Source organism: Scatophagus argus, chromosome 4, assembly GCF_020382885.2.
Source record: "Scatophagus argus isolate fScaArg1 chromosome 4, fScaArg1.pri, whole genome shotgun sequence".
In the NCBI taxonomy this organism is placed as follows: domain Eukaryota; kingdom Metazoa; phylum Chordata; class Actinopteri; family Scatophagidae; genus Scatophagus; species Scatophagus argus.
In genome coordinates, this window is record NC_058496.1 from 23,292,666 (window position 1) to 23,305,655 (window position 12,990).

General features: G+C 39.0%; 1 protein-coding gene across 1 annotated transcript in view; it reads left to right on the top strand.

The window, feature by feature from the left end:
- Positions 1-5,026: 5,026 nt before the first annotated feature.
- fras1 (Fraser extracellular matrix complex subunit 1) overlaps positions 5,027-12,990 on the top strand; it is a gene marked incomplete at its 5' end in the record, with an annotated part of 148,067 nt that continues 140,103 nt past the window's right edge. Inside the window, 3 exons of the mRNA XM_046386137.1 lie at positions 5,027-5,137; positions 9,989-10,081; positions 11,237-11,396. Coding sequence (XP_046242093.1) covers positions 5,027-5,137; positions 9,989-10,081; positions 11,237-11,396 — 364 coding nt within the window. The remainder of the gene's footprint in view (positions 5,138-9,988; positions 10,082-11,236; positions 11,397-12,990) is intronic.

Below are 12,990 nucleotides of genomic sequence, written 5' to 3' on the forward strand. Positions count from 1 at the left end.
CAACAAATGCCCATATACAAGTAATTAATATCATCCAGCACTCCCCCCACCTAAACACACACACACACACCCATATATATGCACACATGACAAATGCTGAATGCAAACCATTTACAGTTGGGGCAAAATTCTATTTTGTTTCTGTTTTTGAAAACAGAAACAAATTATGATCATTAGAGTAAGTATTTAGATAATATGACAATTTAAGCATAAAGTAAAAATAAACTCAGAATATCGGTACATTTTATTATTGAAATGATGATGGATATTTTATTATTTGTACTATAATTTAATAACTTTTTTCACTTGCATGTACTTTGTTAAAAAAAGTTTTTGAAAATCCTTCAAAAAATTGCAATCCTGCGTTCACTTGAAAAATATTTCTGATCATGTTTTAATGTTAACCATTTTTCTAACGAAAGCCCGGAGTACCACTGTTCTGGTCCAGTCAGAACGATTTCCCATCTCTAAGTTTTTCTTTGAACCTCTTTTTCCCTTGCAGGGTAATTTATGAGAAAGCTTTCTGATCAAGAAAAGATTGTCATGACATTTGAGAGCATTGCTGCCTTGTAGTGAAATTGGTTGATTGGTTGGCAGATCCAAGCAGAGATGTTAAGAGTCATGATGTCATGCTGGCCTTTTAACAGTGACTGTATGGAAGAAACTTTTGTACTTTAAGTTCAGAAAAAGCCAGGGGCAGGTATCACTGGCCTTTTTCTGTTGCAGACAGAGACTGGGAGGGATTGGTATACTCAGCATGACAAACTGATCTGACTCTGTCCTCTGAATTGCTTTTTTGCAGTCAGAACACATTACCAGAGAAGACAGTTCTCCTTCCTGTAATAGTGTGAATGCACGGAGGGGTGCAACCCTGAATACCTGTCACAGTGAATCTGGTTTTGTATTTTAACTGGATTGCTTTTTCTTGTATAAGTACATAATGTTTAGACAAGCAGGGTGAAGAACTTCCTTTGCGTAATATTTTTGCAAAAGGCACATGAATATATGCTTAGATATAATTCAAAGTGAATTTTTGCTTCACTATTCTCAAATGTAACAAATTTGGGGTTTTTCTGCTGTCTTTTTTGCTGGTCAGGTTGCGTGGATGTGTTGTGTGATCATGTTTAAGTGTAGCACATGCATGTCTCCATCACCACGAGTGAGACAGCTGTCACAATGGTCTCCTGTACCTGTGCTCAAAGTCCGTCTGGTCCTTCACTTACACACTTCCGACTCAAGCTGAAGTATCTTGAGTACCTTGAGTGAACTTGCATCTTTGACCTGCATTTCCATATTTTCTTTGACTTTGTGTGCATTCATCTTCACAAATGTTGCCTGTTTGGGGCTTATTAATATAATATAAGCATTATGCCTCAGCTGATTCCTCTTCTTTTCCTTTTGACTGTTCCTTTCAGGGGTCGCCACAGCAAATCATCTGCTTCCATCTCACCCTATGTTCTATATCCTCTTCCCTCACACCAACTACCTTCATGTCCTCCTTCACTACATCCATAAACCTCCTCTTTGGTCTTCCTCTAGACCTCCTGCCTGACAGCTCTAACCTCAGCATCCTTCAACCAGTATATTCAGTTCTTCCCTCCTCTGAAAATGTCCAATCCAATCCTCAACCTGGCCTCTCTAAGTTTATCTCTGAAACATCTCACATGAGCTGTCCCTGTAATGTACTCATTCCTGATCCTATCCGTCCTGGTCGCACCCACAGAAAACCTCAACATCTTCAACTCTTCTACCTCCAGCTCATCCTCATTCCTCATTACTCTTTTCCTCAAATCCACTGTCTCTAGACCATACATCGCTGGTCTCACCACTGTCCTGTAAAACTCTCCTTTCATTCTTGCTGTTACTCTGACACCTTTCTTCACCCATTCCATCCTGCTTGCACACGCCTCTCCACCTGTTTTCCACAGACCCCTTTGCTCTGGACTGTTGACCCTAAGTACTTAAAGTCCTGCACCTTCTGTACCTCTGCTCCCTGTAACTTTATCGTCCCACTCGGGTCCCTCTCGTTCACACACATGTATTCAGTCTTGCTTGAGCTAACCTTCATTCCTCTACTTTCCAGAGCAAACCTCCACCTCTCTAGATTTTTCTCTACCTGCTCCCTGCTCTCACTACGGATCACAATGTCGTCCGCAAACACCATAGTCCGTGGAGATTCCTGCCTGACCTCATCTGTCAACCTGTCCATCACCACAGCAAACAAGAACTCCTTCGCTGATTGTTCAGCACTATTGCTGGTCCATCCCTGCAGTTAATATACAAATCCAAAAACAAGGAGTTCATTAAAGTGATTCAGACTTATTGTGCTCCCAGCATTATATCATATATATTAAAAATGATACAGTGTGAAATATTCTATTTATTTTTGCTGTTTTAGTAGCACTGCCAAGAAAAATGCATCCCATTTGAAGTCCTTGTCAGTATTGTACATCTCAGGTTGTGTTTGACCGTGCCAAATGGTTTCTGTCCTGGGGACGAAAGCCTTTCTCATTTCTTCTGAAGGTTGCTCCTCCTCCTCCCTGAGCTTGAACATAAATGTGCACTGAGATTGCCCATGACACATTTGCCCTTACATAAAACTCATTACACATCAGGCTACAGCTGCAGAGAAATACACACCCACAAATTCACAATTAAACACACATACACATAAAAAGCTCAAATCACATTATCAAGAACGGATCAACTGGCATGCTCTCACCAGGAGTGCCATTCCCCTCAGCTGGTTACATTCTCTAATTAAATTTTCATTCTGTGGTGCTCTGTCTGTGTCTTTCAGCATGACCTATAGCTACTCTCACATTTATCTGCATGCTTACTGCATGACTTTCCTTAACTTGATTACCAAGAGAAGCCGTTATGAAAATTGCTCAGGGAGTTCAGTAGCTGAGAAACATTGGGTTAAGAAACACAAGTAGTCTGACAATCAGACAGGCTGAATACAGCCATTAGTGTTAACCAAACTTATTTGTAAGAGAAAGCTAAGATGAGCAGTAAAACATCCATCACAATTTACAGATTTTTTTTATTGATGGCCTTACCTCACAAAATTGTGGTTTTAATGTAGATGCACTATTTGCTTGTTTCCGACCTCGCTGATCATCTGACATTTTTTTTTGCTTGTTTTTTTTTTTTACCCATCAGACGTTGATCACTGTGTTCTCACATTGCAGCAGTTAAGTCGATGACTACATTGTTATCACAACCAAAAGAAATGGTGTCAGGAGTATGAAATTAAGACCGAACTTCTAATAAGCTGAAATGACCGTTTATTCGAAGCAAAGTTGCCTTCAAGTAGACTTCCACAGTGACTTTTCAGATGTTCCATTCTCAAAGTGCAGTGTCAGACTAACATGAGTTTTGTGGACCTGCTTGGTGGATTTTCTCATTATCTATTATTACTATTAAATGGATGTGCTGCCAGAAATGCCATAATCTATGGCTGTATTCAAGACATTATTTTTCTCTCATAGTGTGTAAAACCTTGAAGCACATTACACACTGGTTACAGATTACTGCTTATCTAAGATGTGTGTAAAATAACTGCATTACACAACAGCTCTTGATGGTGCCGCTGATTTTACCTAAATTTACAAAAAACAAATAAATACTGCTAATAATTTTGTCTCCTCTAATTTGTTGAAAAAAATCATATGAAAAATGTGTTGGCAGTGGTCTTTAAGTCTTGAACCAGTGTGTCACTAAAACATGTACATGGGGTGGGCATTCTTTGCTCCCAAATTGCCATTTGTACTACTTAGTATCAGGGCTTTCCTTATTGAATTCTATTTTTCCCTTGTACGTGCAAGAATAGCAGGTTGAACCCGTACGTGCACAGTCAAGATGCTTGAAGATCGATCAGCTACAATACAGTACTTGCTATTGTGTACCCTCATAAATCCTCTTGCGTCAGGATATATGGGACTATTAAGGGTCTGGTTGTTACCTGAGCCTAAAGTTTCCTGTCCATTAAGATGTCTGCTTTACCTTCTCAGGTTTGCTGGTCACTCCCTGCCACACAGTGTCCACTCAACAAGCACAGCTGCCCGTGGACATTCACATCTTGAGTGGATTATTAATCATCCAGCTAAATCAGATTTATGTATTATATGATGACATATCTGAGCATATGCAGGCTCTTCAATATTGATTAAGTAAGGCTTTAAGCTGGCCATAAGACATTGTCAGCTTGGTGTTATGAGTTATTGACAAATAGCAAGGATGCTAAATATTGGAGCCGACAGAAGAGATCTTGAGCCTTTCTGCTTTTCTTGCCCTATCTCATTTGGCCATGGTACTCAAGGCTTTTAATCAACACTGAAGCAGTTCCCCTCCACCTGCAGCAGAAATCCTTCAGTGTTTTAAAACTTTAAGTTTAGAGGATGATAAGAGTTCAAAGTGTGAAATGGTTTTCTTATGGGGGTGCTCACATTTTGTAAACTGGAGCAGTAAAATGTTATTGAACTATCACGGAACACCATGGAGCTTGTAATGCAAACTGCTGCAATGCATGGAAACTGTTATAATTTGCCTGAATATGACACTAAATAAGTCTATTATCTCTTAAAATCAGTTAAGTCACAACATCACAATGCATGATTACTGCATACCATGCAGTGATTGTCATACAGTCCAGCATCTACTTTGTGTAAACAATATCAGGAGAAAAATTTGCATTGGAAAATTAGACGGCAGATGTAAATGACTATTCACTGATTACCTGAAAATCTTAAAGCAATGAGAAACAAAAAACTTTGCCTTTCTTAACACTTCCTGTAAATGTGCAGGTGCTGCAACCTTTCAGCCAAGTAAAATACAGACCCTTTCCTTAGCCATACACAAATGACGCTATACATTTATTGTCATTTGACCCAGCTGTCAATACAAAGATGACACGTGGGTGTGTAGTATATGATAACTGAGCACATGGTTTTTTGTCTTTTTACAGCAATGAATCAAGTCTTCCCTCAATAGTGTTTCATGCCTGCTTTTTTTTGTGTCGTGACAGAACAACACATCGTGGAGGCCACAGTTGTGTCAGGAGTGTACCTGCTACAGTGACGTGGCCATCTGCAGGCCTACCCGCTGCCCAAACCCACAATGTGACTTCCAGAAGGTAAGACAGAAGTTTAGGTGCTTTCTTATTTTGGAATAGAGAAACTACAGTTGGCCATTGATTCAAAAGCCAACAGGAAAATCTATTTTTTAAAGGATGAGGCTTGTGTTATCCTCTATTTCTGCAATTGTTAACAAGTTCTTTGAAAAGACCAAACTCAACATTGTGTTAGTCAGTGTGTTAGTACTTCCCTACTTCCCGGTCTGTGACACTCAGCCTCAATCCAATTGGTTATTACAGAGCATATAAATCTCAAAGAAAAAGAGACAACCATAATACATACGTACGTACATTTTTACTTTTGTTTTATTTTTATAAAAAGGCTCAGTAATTTCCTAGAAAAGCTGGGAAAACTTTATTCTAACAGAATCAAATAGTGCAGATTTGTTGCAGATGATTTGCAGCGGATACATTCCGTGTGCTAATGAATCATAGTAATGAAGGAACATCTCTCTCAGTGCAACAGTATAGCGCATTCAGATGTTGTTAATGGTTTTTGGACAACAATGGCCTTCTCGGCACTCTCAGGGAGAAACAAGATATCAAATTCAGGTAAACTTATTATGAATAAGAAACTGAATATTACTAGCATTATTTTTAAAGTGCCTATCAGACTTATTTCACAGTTAAGTTGTAGTTGTAAAGTTGTTTCTCTGTGTCATTTTTTTTTATTTATAACTGTGGCATTCATGACACATTAAGTTAGTTTGCCTAGACATGTATATCTCGAAATTACTAAAATAGTTTTAGGTAGCCTAATGCTAAACATCATTTAAGCTAAACATTAACATACAGAAGTGAGTTTGACCTGGGAAAGTTTCATAAAACCTCCTAAAAGCTTCCACCCCTCTAGCTTCTCGTCTTATGTTAAAATGTGTTTTATGTTAATCTGCGGTTGCATCAGCAACTTTGTGTGCAGTGGTCTGCTGGAGCGGAGGTATCACTGTGAGGGATGAAAAAAGTACTGAGCAACTTGATAAGGAAGGCGAGCTCTGTCCTGGGCTGTCCTCTGGACTCAGTGGAGGTGGTGGGTGAGAGGAGGATGTTGTCCAAGCTGTCAGGCATCTTGAACAACCACTCCGATCCTCTGTATGACACATTGGGGACCCTAAGTAGCTCCTTAAGTTACAGACTGCTGCACCCTCAGTGTAGGAAGGAACGCTACCGAAGGTCCTTTGTCTCAACACCAGTCAGAGTCTCTTCTCTGCTGCTGTGACACTTCTTTTATGGCAGGACCACCTAAATCCTCTGGTCCCCGCTAATAAACGAACATTTTTACTTTTCCTTTCAACCTGTGCAATACCTCAGTTGCATATGTACAAATTCTTTCTTTACAACTGTATATTTGTTGTACTGTAAATATGACCTTGTATTTCTTTCTTTTTTATTATTATTATTGTTGTTTTAGATAATCTTTTGTATCTTATTTTTTATACCTTCCTTTACGTTTTGTCTTGGCCTACTTGCTGCTGTAATGACCAGATTTCCCCTCAAAATTTAAGTAGGCTAGTGATACATTTGTTTTGTATGGCTTACATTACCTTAAACTAAACCTATTATAAACTAACCTTAATGTTTCCGTGGCTAAATGTCAGTGGGGTTAGATAGCTAACAAAGTTAAACTAGGCAAGTTAACACACTTTGACTGTGCTGTATTTATTCATTTAGATAGTTAACGCCGGAAGATGAACAGATTTAGTTTTAGTTTAATTGGGTGCAGGTGGAGGTTTAGCAATTTAAAGGTTTAGCTATTTAACAAGGCTGTAACTGCGAATATTACTTCTCATTCGCAAGAGCATCAGGAGTGGAAGATGTATCCTGGATCTTTTAACATGTCATATGTCATTTTATATCACACAAAGTGTATATTCATCATGATACAGTATATAACTGTTCTGTAAATTATATTAAGAAATGGTACATCATACCATAGTCTTTACTACATTTAATAATTTTTTTTTTCATTTGTTTGGAACTTCCATACAAAAGTCTTTCAAAATGGAGACTTTAAAGTCTGTTCTCCATGTTTTCTTGTGACTCTCCTCTTTTGGAAGGAAAAGAATATTTCTTTCAAAGCAGCTCTGCCTTTGAAAAATATTTTCAGAACTGGCTTTAACCCTTAAATGATTGTAAGTTTTTAGAACCAGTGGTTGTAAACGGTTGGATTGGGGAAGAAAAGTTCACTTACACCCGTGACTGTGTGTGTTTTGTGGTTAAAAATGCAGACCAGCTGTCACTGTTTATATGTGGAAGTTGCAAAGGACATTTTTTAGTTACAAAATGCGACTTTGTGAGAGAGGATAATATTGTTTTGGCAAAATACCCTACATAAGCCACTGGACAGGACAGCAACCAGCATCATTTCTAAACAATAAATGAATGCATGGTGTTGAATATGCATATCTTTTTTTTGTGGAGGATATTTTAATCTCTTTGTCTCTCTTTTAATTTTGCCTTGAAGTGCAGATCCTCTTTCACGGACCTGTTTAATCACTCATCTTTGTGAGTTGCCCATACAACAAAAATCAATGAAATGACAGACTATTGTGCAGTGAAGTCTGCCGACTGCACCATTTAATTTGCCACAATGACAAGTATTCAGAGCCTCATAGTTCCAGCCTACGTTTTTAGCTCATTTGAATTCACAGAGACACATTTTCAAAGGTCTTTTTCACTCCATCTATCTGGCTGTTCCTAGCCGTGCTTCTTCTTAAATGTGATTTAAACGTCAAGCCTGCAGTGACGGCATCAAATCCAATCCCAACCCTGAGCTAAGGCAACAATCAATGTCTAATGAATTCCACTCTGCTGGCTAGCAATCCAGTGTTAATTAAAAATTAGTCATCATGCTCACCAAGCCGTGTGCTCCTTCCATTTAAAAAAGCTCTTAAAATGTGACTCCCTGTCATCTACGCTATAATAAAAAAAGTATCATGGTTTTTATCATCTGCCTCTCTCATTATATGGCTTTCTTTTGAAATCCACTGCCATTATCTGCAAGCTTAGATTCCCTGTTTTTCTAATTTTCTTACTTATCGACTTTTCTGAAATCTATCTCTAAATTTCACAGGAGTGTCTTAATACATCTGTTATGATCTACATTCAGATTTAAGTAATATATACTGATCGCAGACAAGATCGCAGACCGCAGACTTAGTACACAGTCCAGAAATTCAGAAAGCTTGCGATTTTGCCCCGAAGATTTTAAGTTTAAATTTTGGCTCCAGCAAATCATTATTTTCATTAGTGATTAAATTGCAGATTATTTTTTTGCTTAAACATTTATTCTATGAAATATTATGAACAGAGTGAAAAACACACCCAAAGTGTCAACCTTAAATTGCTCTTTCTGTTTTAGTCCAAAATCATTTGTGACAAACAGAAACAGTAGATGCTCCTGCTAGAGAAGCTAGAACAATATATTTGGCGTTAAAAATGAAACCATCAGTACATCACACAGATGGCAGAGTTCAATAAACTTGATCTCTTTTTCAAAATCAGAAATGGGATTATCAATAAAGACATTTTGTGTGTATATAATACGGTAAGCTATCAGAAAAAAACAGAAAAACAGAAAAACTGCGCTGAAAATTAACCTAAAAACTTGATATGACAGATGATAGATAAAGCGTGTTCATGGTCCACCATTGATTGGTTTTCCATTATAATACAGTAGGACAAGAAAGTAGCCTTCACTGTTTCAGGGATGAACTGGACCCCCACATAGTTGTTTATTTTCCTGCAAATATAACTGCAGAGTAGAAAACCTTGAGTCTTTATGAATGTAACAATGCAGCACTCCAGTGACAAATGAACTCAGTTCTTCCTGAGTCTCTCTTTATTTGCTGCAATAAAATCTTAAATTGGATCAAATTCTTGTACTACAGACACATTTTGGTGATTAAATTCAAGGCAGCAGACAGAAAAAACCTAGAGGGACTGAAAAAAAAATGAAAGGATGTCAAGTTTAGGAGAAGAGGCAGCAGAAGAAGAACTAAGAAAATGAATATGAAAAGACTAAGAGGTCTATATTATTAGTGTTTGATTTATTAGCACGAAATGGCTGATATAGATAGATGGATTAATTTTTCAGATGCTGTCAAAATGCAGCTGGTGGTCTTGTTGCTACTTTTAAATTATGTGTGCCACAGGTGATTAATGACAAGCTGAGAGCACAATATAAACCCTCTGTCTGTTTATTCATGGTGAACTACTAGCTGCTTGAAAGCTCATTCTCAATGTATTTTATTTCCCATATTCACTGTTATTTATACACTTAGTTTCCATTCTGCTGCCTGTTCACATATAATTTGTCTTCTGCTGCTGATTCGGTGTGCCTCTATTCGGTTGTTTTCTCATTTTCAAATGACACAAGGCATTTTCTTAAGCTCCTTGGGGGTTGTTTTCTCTCACCATACACAAATTCTATTCCTCCTCTCCGTTTTTCGTTCCGTCTCAATTGTATTTGCAAATAAACGACACCTAAACAATTCCCCGGCTCTATGTCACTTTCCTATTTGGTCCCTATGAGACATTCGGCCTCAATTAGGACATGTAGGCAGCATGGCTAAAGGACCGCGTGTTGAATCTGTATTCTGTGTACTGTAATGCCTCCATCATGCTCGCTCTGTTTTCTACACGCTGTACACGCCTGATATTTTCCATATTTTCGTTATTCTCTGTCCTGTTGCATTATCTGCATCACATGTCCCTTAATTTCTATGGAAATGGAAGGACTAATTGACAAGTTTTGTATTCATGCTGGTTACAACATCATTTGGTCTTTCTGTCTCGTGTGTGTATGTTTGGTCGTGCCTGGTGTGTATTCATATTTGTGTGCCTTTTCCAAAGGGCGAGCGTTTAAGGATCCCTGCCAACAACTGCTGTCCAGAATGTGTCTCCTCGTCCCAGGGCGCCTGCCAGTACGAGGGAGCTGTTTATGGAGTAAGTGAAACTGACAGGAGCTCTTTGTTCTCTCTTCACCTGACCACCCAACCATTCTAGAAAACACTGATATGTGCACATAAAGTTGCAACTTCTGGGGGGGGGCTGTAGCTGACGTGGCAGGGCATGCACCCAGACATCCAGCCCGTTGCCCCCTGCTGCGTTGCATCATCAAGCAAGTGAAACAACACAAGACACAGCAAGCCAGCTAATATAAATAATCAGTCCAACAGGAAGAAGGCCAGCTCAGCATCTGTGCTGCAGCCTTTATTTCATGAAGCTCTTGCCAACGCCTTAACGCTGGTCTCAGATTTACTCATGTCTCTTTAGATTGAAAACTTCCTCCTCTCAGCCAACCAAAACTTCTGTGCTAACTGAGCTAACAAGCTAATGGCAGCTACAGTTAGCAGCGGGAAGAAAAGCATAAACCATAAATCCATTAAAGGCTTTTGCTTGTTATCTAATCTTTCCAGGGTGAAAAGGCATTTAGATCAATTTTTCATTAAAAGCCTTTCTAATGATACATTTCATGCAGCCTAAAGAAGGTATTACTGCAGGTCTCACAGCCTGACGCCTCAGAAAATGAGTGAAGCCAGCTGCTCACCTCTATCAGTTTGACTGCAGGAAACAATGACACGCTGATATCTCATTTGAGCTCAAGTGAAAGAACAACACTGAACTCACATATCCACAGATGAATAAATAAGATATGTATATCTAACTCTACCTGATAAATGCTTGTGTGTGGAGTATGGATTCCATCAATCTATCTATCTATCTATCAGTCACAGAGTAGCAGCATCATCATGGCATTTTCTTTAGAGCAGTTTCTTTGGAGTTGTTTTATAAAAGGAGAAAGGAGGAGAAATCTAAGAAGCCAACAAGCTTATAATCACCTCAAGATGGTATTGCAGCTGAGTAGAAACCCGTCTTTAAGCGATCAGACTGCCCTGCTCAAACGACTCACCAGGATTGAAATCTGCATCTTTCCTTCTCGTTTATCACTCAGACTGGGGCTTGCAAATTTCTCTCGTTCACAGAGAGAAAAACAACCTTCCTCATCCCACTGTCTCTCTTCTTCTTCCTCTCTTTGTCCCTGCTGGTTGTGTTTCTGTGTGTAACTGTCTGTCACTCTTGTCTGTGTGATTTCCGCAGCATGACAGCCAATGGAGTCCCTCGCCGTGCACTGAGTGTGTTTGCTCCAAAGGGAGTGTGTCCTGCTATGCTCGCCCCTGCCCCCCTGTCACCTGCCCCAGGGACCAGAGCTTGTTCACCCCGGCTGGAGAGTGTTGCCCCAAGTGTAGCCCCAGTGGAGGTGAGGGCAATATCACAGCCACGTGTGCATACAGATTTCAAATGCAGCTCTTTTTCTTTTTTTCTTTTTTTTCTGCTTTTTTCTCTATTGACTACAGATCCCTTTATTTTACTGTTCACTGTACTGTGTACTTTTTTTTTTATTGTACTTAGTGAATGTTTAGACCCCTTTATTTAAATTTGGTTGCACAATATTGTTTAATTACTGTTTAATTATTAAGCAACTGAAAGTAGCGGCTGTTTTGGTGCATTCAAGACCTTCTGAGGACGATTCAGACATGCAGGCTTTGAGAGTTGCATTCATACTGTGCAGCAATCTTCAGAACATCCTAATATGCATGATCCTTTTCACAATAGTCCTTATTAACAGAATTACCAACCCAAGAAAGTATAGCTATGACCAAAACTAAAAGCCTTACACGGATTATTTTAGTTTTACTCAGAAGATAGATTACTTGTCAGTGATGATGCTTACTGAAGAAAGACATGCAAGTAAACAGACATTCTTACACATATAGTGAAAAAGCGTAATCACCTCTGTGAGTGACACACACATTACTGCCATGTACATCATAATCTATTTCAGGGCAGGAAAACACACAGGCAAGATGAAATGCACACATACACATTCACACAGACAATGGCTTGCCCTGTGAACTGCACTTATACATTCACACAGGAAAACTTGAGTCTCAATGTGTCTGCGTTGGAGCTGGCAGTCCTGAGAGCAGCACACTGCCTCAGGTTAGCTCACTTCCTACTCTTTCAATAAACATGAGCTCTGCTCCTGCTCTCAGGTCAGGTACTTCTAACCTCAAATGGGTTTTGGAGATAGTTCTTCTTTTGGCTAAAATTCCAGCCTGACAGAGAGACGGGGGCTCAACTGCAGCACTGGTGCACCATGGGATTGAGTGACTCCTTTTGTGTTTGGATACATTAGTTCCCAAAGGAGAATACCTGTAATTTATCTTTGTTTTTTTTTCTTTCTACAATAGCTGCTTCATACAACCATGTACAAAGATCTTATTCTTAAGTCCAAAGATGTCAGTTGTTGCATCCATCCAAGCAAAATTTCAAGAAAAATGTAAATGTTCCCTAAACAAATCTTGATAAAGGAGTGCTGTTCATATAGTGTATTGATTAATGCTTTCAGAGTTACAGTGGTGAGTAATATGGTGTATTATTACTGTCTTGGTGTATGAGTATGAATGTTACTGCTTTTGGAAATAATAGTTACAGCTATTGTTGGATTCCCATCACACTAAAAGTAAAATATCATCGAAGATCATTTAATGATTATTGAAAATACAGACATAAAGAACCCACTTCTGAGATAAATTAAAGTACCATGCTCAATTCAGTATTTTTGTTGTGAGACAAGCTCTGTGATGCATGTAATTTACTTCCCTGAACCTCTAACGTAAATCAGGGTCCTCAGTGGACGATTTAGCTGTATTTGCCCCGGTAAGAGATCACTCAGGTTCTTGGATCGTAAAATTCAGTGTGTGTAGTGTCTTGTCTTCTATCAGTGAGGATGTTGTTGTGACAAACCCTGAGCTTATATAGTGCACAGGGCAGCTGGAGTCGAGCCAAAA